This window comes from Papio anubis, chromosome 1, assembly GCF_008728515.1.
Source record: "Papio anubis isolate 15944 chromosome 1, Panubis1.0, whole genome shotgun sequence".
In the NCBI taxonomy this organism is placed as follows: domain Eukaryota; kingdom Metazoa; phylum Chordata; class Mammalia; order Primates; family Cercopithecidae; genus Papio; species Papio anubis.
In genome coordinates, this window is record NC_044976.1 from 123,383,121 (window position 1) to 123,389,472 (window position 6,352).

General features: G+C 38.2%; 1 protein-coding gene across 1 annotated transcript; it reads left to right on the forward strand.

Annotated features, from left to right (window-relative positions):
• Positions 1–1,528: 1,528 nt before the first annotated feature.
• Positions 1,529–4,981, forward strand: LOC103876009 (late cornified envelope protein 1C-like). Its single transcript, XM_009181530.3, has one exon. It carries the CDS (start codon positions 3,836–3,838, stop codon positions 4,166–4,168), a length of 333 nt encoding a protein of 110 aa, XP_009179794.1. The 5' UTR covers positions 1,529–3,835; the 3' UTR covers positions 4,169–4,981.
• Positions 4,982–6,352: the final 1,371 nt, after the last annotated feature.

Here is a 6,352-nt window from a genome sequence, read left to right on the forward strand (position 1 = left end):
TATGTCAGAAAGCATAATTTTAAAAGATGAAAAATATAAATAACCAGCTGAGAAAAAGTAAAGTACATAAGTAAGGAAACATATTAAAATCTATGATAAATAGTAAGTCTTTACAACTTTATAGAAAAGAAATAAGGCTATCTACAAATGAGTGGGCAAAGTGCATGAACAAACAGATAGCTTGGAAAGAAATACAAATGACCAATACATTTTGAAATTTGTTATTTCATATTTGCATATACAAACAACCAAAGACTTGTATATAAAACAAGGATAGTCTTTCAAGGATGAAGTCTGAGTCTGCCACTGAATTGCCTGGCTGTGGCTCATGTTGTTCCAAACAATGTATTTAATGCGAGAGTAGTTAAGATATTGGTTACTCACCTTACATTAGTAGTTCTGATCTAGAAGCACAGCCCATCCATTTCAAGGATGATAAGGATTAGAAGATATTCCTTTATATTGAACTAGAAGAAACTGAAAATCAATAACAAAACAGTATTGCTGAAGATGATAGGAAATGAGTCTTATAAATTGGAATAATAATGAAAATTCAGATGAAATTTGGTGACCCGTTACTCAACAAATAATAATTTTCTGTATACAAATCAAAATTTTAAATGTACATGCTTTTTATCCAAGAGTTGTACTTCCAAGAATTTAACTTAAAGAGGAAAACTTTGAGAAAGAAGATATACAGACAAGAATGATTACTACAGAAAATTAAAATAACATTAAGAGTTAGAAAAGTTGCAAGATGTAAGAATAAATTTATATTAACCAGCAACAAGTAATTCAAAAATATTTTAAAAATTGCCATTTAAAATAGCAAAATTAAATAAAGTCTAACATACAATTTTAATGTAAAATACATTTGATAAAATGAGAAGATTATTAAATAGCATTACAGAATATCATAATAAAGAGTTATACCATATATATGGGTGAGTAGAAAAAAATTATAATAAAATATAATAATTTTTCATGAATTAATGCATATTCTCAATGATGTTTTCATCAAAATTCTAATGATGATTTGTTTTGCTTCATCTTCATTGTGTGGGATGTGACAAACTGACTCTAACGTTTATATAAAATAACAAAGGTTTAATAATCACCAAAACAATCTTAAGGAATGATGGAACCTGTGTGATTTAGATATCACAATTGATTATACACCTATGATAATTAAGGCAGCAGATGTTCTCAGAGGTGCTGACAAATTGACAATGACAAGAATTGTTCACCCAATTATAAATCTACAGAAATGTGAAAAATTTATTCTGACCTATAGGTATTTCAGATGAGTGGGGGGAAATGGAAAATTTGATTACAATACTAAGACAATTGGTTATCCATTCAGAAAAATGTTTAAAATATATAAAGTGTACAAAAATTCCTTTCTTGATTGAATAAAAACCTTCATTTTTAAAAAGAAAAAAATTTCAACTTTTTAAAGATAGGGAAAAGATTTCTGGACTTACAAATGGTTGAGATTTATTAAAATCATGAAAATCACAAACTATAGTTATTGCTGCAGAAATTCAACTATGTTAAAAATAAAACACTAGTTCATCAAATGACACCATTAAAATGCAAACAGGAACATACTTGCTTGGAAAAGGTATTCACAATGCATTTAATAGCAGTACATTAGTAACTAGAATATGTAAAGAACATTTACAAATACTAACAAAAGCAGATAAACAAATTGAAAAACATTTTTAAGAAAAAGCAGACAAGTCACAGAAGAGAAAGCTCAAATAACCAAAAATATATTAAAATATGCTCTGATTACTACAAAGCAGAGGAACACGTATTAAACTACAGACAGATACCAATGCACATCCATCAAATGGCAATTATTGAAGTTTAGTAACAATGTGCAGCAAGAATGATTCTTATACACCATTGATGCAAACTGAAATCAATATGAGCAATTTGGAGAGATAGGTGTGATCCAAAATTCAGCACTTCCACTTATAGGTACATAACTTGGTGAGACTCTCCCACAAATACACAAGTAGACATGCACAAAAATTTCCATAGCTGCAATATTGATACAGTGAAAAGTGAGAACACTCTAAATGTCCATCCAAAAGAGAGAAGCTAACAAATCATGATGCACTCATAAGATGGACACTACACAGTTGTGAAAATGAGTAAACTATGGCTATACAGATCAACTTGAGTAACTAGCAAAAATAATGTTTAAGGAAGAGAACAAGTCAAAAATGAGTGTCTTAAGTATGATGCCATTTCTATAGAGTTAAAACCATGTAATCCATAATACATATTGTATCAGGGTAACCTGTACAGAATAAAATTGGAATACATAACAATTTGGTTTGAACCAGGTTTCATGGGCTCATTAACACTGGGGAGGCAAGAAGGGCAGTATTAGGGCCAAAACTTCAAAGCTCCAAGAATGAGAAGTGAGAACCTTAAAGGCAGGTGCCCTTCAGGCAGATCAAAGCAGGAGATGATAGTAGGGATTTCCCCACCCCACCTCTATTTCTAAGTGGTCATATTCCATGCTGGTAGCAGCTCTCCTGAACACCCATGAAGGCAGACATGTGCAGAGCTGCCAGTCACCACCTGTCACAGGACCTACGTGGGTGTCAGGAGGCAGGTCCTTTCATGCCCAGGCCCTGTCTCACTACTGGAGGAAGAGCCCAAAGGACAGGATAAAAGGGCTCAGGGCCAGAGAACCCCATCCATTCACTTCCCGAGGTGCTGAAGGACCCTGTGCTGCTTGTGACCTCAGTAAGTGTTCCCTGGGTACTCTATCAGAGGCTCCCACAAAGGAATGCCTAGATCAGGGCAGGAGGGGAGGCCGGGCATGGACTCCAGGGCTGGGGTGGTGCTGGCATTCATACGAGTGAAGGAGGGAGTCTCAAGAAAACTGAGCAAGGGCAATGGGGACAGACCGGGGACAGACCAGGGACATGAGAAGGAGGAGTCCTGAGATGGTGTTCTGGAGAAATGAGATGGATCTAGAGTTCTTGGGTCTCTAGTCTGAAGGCATTGCAACATTGCCTCCCATGTTCACCTGTAACTGCTTTCAGAAAGGGAGGTTTACCTTGAAAAATATAACTGTCCTTTCCTGAAAAGTTGAGATGGAAACAGTGGTTCCCAGCCAGTGTAGAGGATATCACAGCTAACTGACTCCCCTAAACTCACATTTAATGGTACTTAACTTGGTAAGGCAAGGACAGTAGACAAACAAAATATAAGTGCTGAACATTCGGTATGGTGTTTGCTGAGAATTTCAGAGCATTGCACTAAGTCGGAAACCTGGATACAAGCCTCAACTTAATTCAATGATATTTTTCCTCAGTTAGTTTTCCAACTTCCTTTGCAGTTCTGAACTTCTGTGTCCTTACAACAATCTAGAAAATTCTTCCAAGAGAGAATGACTGTTTCCCCTTGAAAAACAATTTTATTTCCAAACCCCTTTCTAGATTGTTTTCATGATTCAGGTGTGTAGTTGAAGCAGAATGTCTCCTCTACATACTACATGCTTGATTTTAAGAATGCTCTCTTAATATCTTTTGGCTTCGGCTTTCTAATTATAAAATAGTTGAAAATGCTTTATGATTTTATAAGTATATAAAAAGCATAAGGTTCAAAACAGAGGCTATAAGTGTGCTTAGCCAACTATTAGAAATAATGCACATTCCCGTGATTAATTAGCTACAACTACACTAAGGAGTTCATCAAAATGAAGGGATTAGAAATGATGCTGAAAGGGCAAAAATAGGCAGGGATGGCCTCTGCCTGGGTCTAACTTTCTGTCTGACTCTCTCTCAGCTCCTGAACACCCACCACCGACATGTCCTGCCAGCAGAGCCAGCAGCAGTGCCAGCCCCCTCCCAAGTGCACCCCCAAGTGCCCTCCCAAGTGCCCCACCCAGAAGTGCCCCCCAAAGTGTCCCCCTAAGTGCCCTCCGGTCTCTTCCTGCTGCAGTGTCAGCTCCGGAGGCTGCTGTGGCTCCAGCTCTGGGGGCTGCTGCAGCTCTGGGGGAGGTGGTTGCTGTCTGAGCCACCACAGGCGCCGCAGGTCCCACTGCCACAGACCTCAGAGCTCTGACTGCTGCAGCCAGCCCTCGGGGGGCTCAAGCTGCTGTGGAGGGGGCAGTGGCCAGCACTCTGGAGGCTGCTGCTGAAGTGGATCCTGAACCTAGAAGAACACAAACGACCAAATATTTCCCTCTCCTCTTCCTTCTCCTTCCGGGCCTGCCCATGTTGCTGAGAGGTCTTGGTGAAGACTGAGCTCAAGCATAGAGGATTCTTCTGTCTTGGAGTTCAGAAGCCCAAAACTTCTCCCACAAAGTCTTTTAATGACCTCGGTTTGCATATGTGTGGTTGCTCTGGGAAGCCCAAAACACAGACCTATATCCCTTTGCAGCTTGTCTTTTTACATAGCTCAGCCTGATGTGAAACAATAAAACCAGAAATATGCATTCCTTTTTGCCTTAACTGTTATTTCTTCATTGCTTTTCATACTCTGTCCTCATCTCCAGGCTCTCCCAAGATGTTAGTACCTACAGACCTTATTCAAATTTCGCCAGTCTTCCTACTAATATCCTTTATAGCAAAAGACAATTTTGTTGGTTCAGAATCCAATCCAGGATCCTCCATTGGCTTGACATAGTTGCCACGATTCTTCAATCTCCAATCTGAAATGCTTCTTCAGTCTTTCTTTGTCTTCCTTGACATTGACCTTTCAAAAGAACCACTGGTTTTGTAGAATGCCCCTCAATTTGGGTTTGTCTGATGTTTCCTCTTGAGCAGGCTCAGATTACACATTTTTGCAAATATCCCACAAAAGTGGTGTTGTCCTTAGAGCATGATGTCAAGCCTTACCTGATGTTTAATTGTCCCATTCCTGGAGATATAACTTCAGCCACTTGATCTGCCAGCTTCTTCTATTGCAAATTTAATATTTATTCCTTTGAATTAAAAACTTATGAAGGAAAGAATAAACTTTTTTTTTTTTTTTGAGTTGGAGTCTCACTGTCACTCAGGCTGCAGTGCAGTGGCATGATCTTGGCTCATAGTAACAACCACTTCCTGGGTTCAAGCATTTCTCTTGCCTCAGTCTCACAGGTAACTGGGATTTCAGGTGTGTGCCACCATGCCCGGCTACTTTTTGTATTTTTAGTAGAGATGGGGTTTCACCATGTTGGCCATGTTGGTCTTGAACTCCTGACCTCAAGTTATTTGCCCACCTCAGCCTTCCGAAGTGCTAGGATTACAGGTGTGAGCCACAGCGCCCAGCCTAAACATTCATTTTGTATCAAACATTTTCCCAAAACTTGTTCAGTATAATTGATGTTCTTTTACAAAATTATTACTATAGTGTTGCTAGTATCATTGAGTATAGTTTTTTAAAATATATTTATCTCATACCCTGAGTCTATGCACATATGTAAAGCAAAGAGAGGTGGTGAGGATGGGTCCTGAGCAAAATCAGCAATGTCCTGCAATGCAACTACTTGAAGGAAGTCCATTACAATTTCTTCTTGTTGAACTCTTGTTATATCTAATTTCCTGTGATGACCATTCTTATCCATTTATCTCTCCTATATTATAACTCTACTTTCAGGTAAATTCGTAGAACACAATTTTTGTGTAAAAAGATACGCTTGTTACAAATTTAAACTCATTATGCCTCAATAAGTATTAAATTGTTATCCAGAATTGGTATGCCAATTCCTATTGCCATCTCAAAACATGTGTATTACCACCAACTGTCACATACTATTTTGTTGGTCATTAAAATAATTGTCATTTTGAAATAAGTAAATAAATCTGTTAGTCTCCGTTCTCAAATTCAAGATATTTCTTTTTTATTTTGTTTGTATTTGTTTGAATATCAGTAAAGTTGAACAATTTTTTTTGAAATTTTTTGTTTGTTTGTTTTAGATGGAGTTTCACTCTTTTGCCCAGGTTGGAGTAAAGTGGTGCGATCTCGGCTCACTGCAACCTCAGCCCTCTGGGTTCAAGTGATTCTCCTGCCACAGCTTCCCAAGTGGCTGGGATTACAGGTGTCTGCCACCACGCCCTGTTAATTTTTGTATTTTTAGTAGAGACAGGGTTTCACCTTGTTGGCCAGGCTGGTCTCAAACTCCTGACCTCAGGTGACCCACCCACCTCAGCCTCCCAAAGTGCTAGCATTACAGGTGTGAGCCACTGCGCCTGATCTTTTTCAATTTTATTTGCCATTATATTTGCATGTATGTGTACATATGTGATGGTTAATTTTATGTGTCAACTTGGCTAGGCTACGGTTCCCAGATCTTGCTCTAGTACCAGTCATCAGTCTAAATGTTGTTGTGAACATATTT

What these genes read in the sequence shown, in the direction of transcription:
- LOC103876009 (XM_009181530.3), top strand. Translation starts at nt 3,836, where the DNA reads ATGTCCTGCCAGCAGAGCCAGCAGCAGTGCCAGCCCCCTCCCAAGTGC.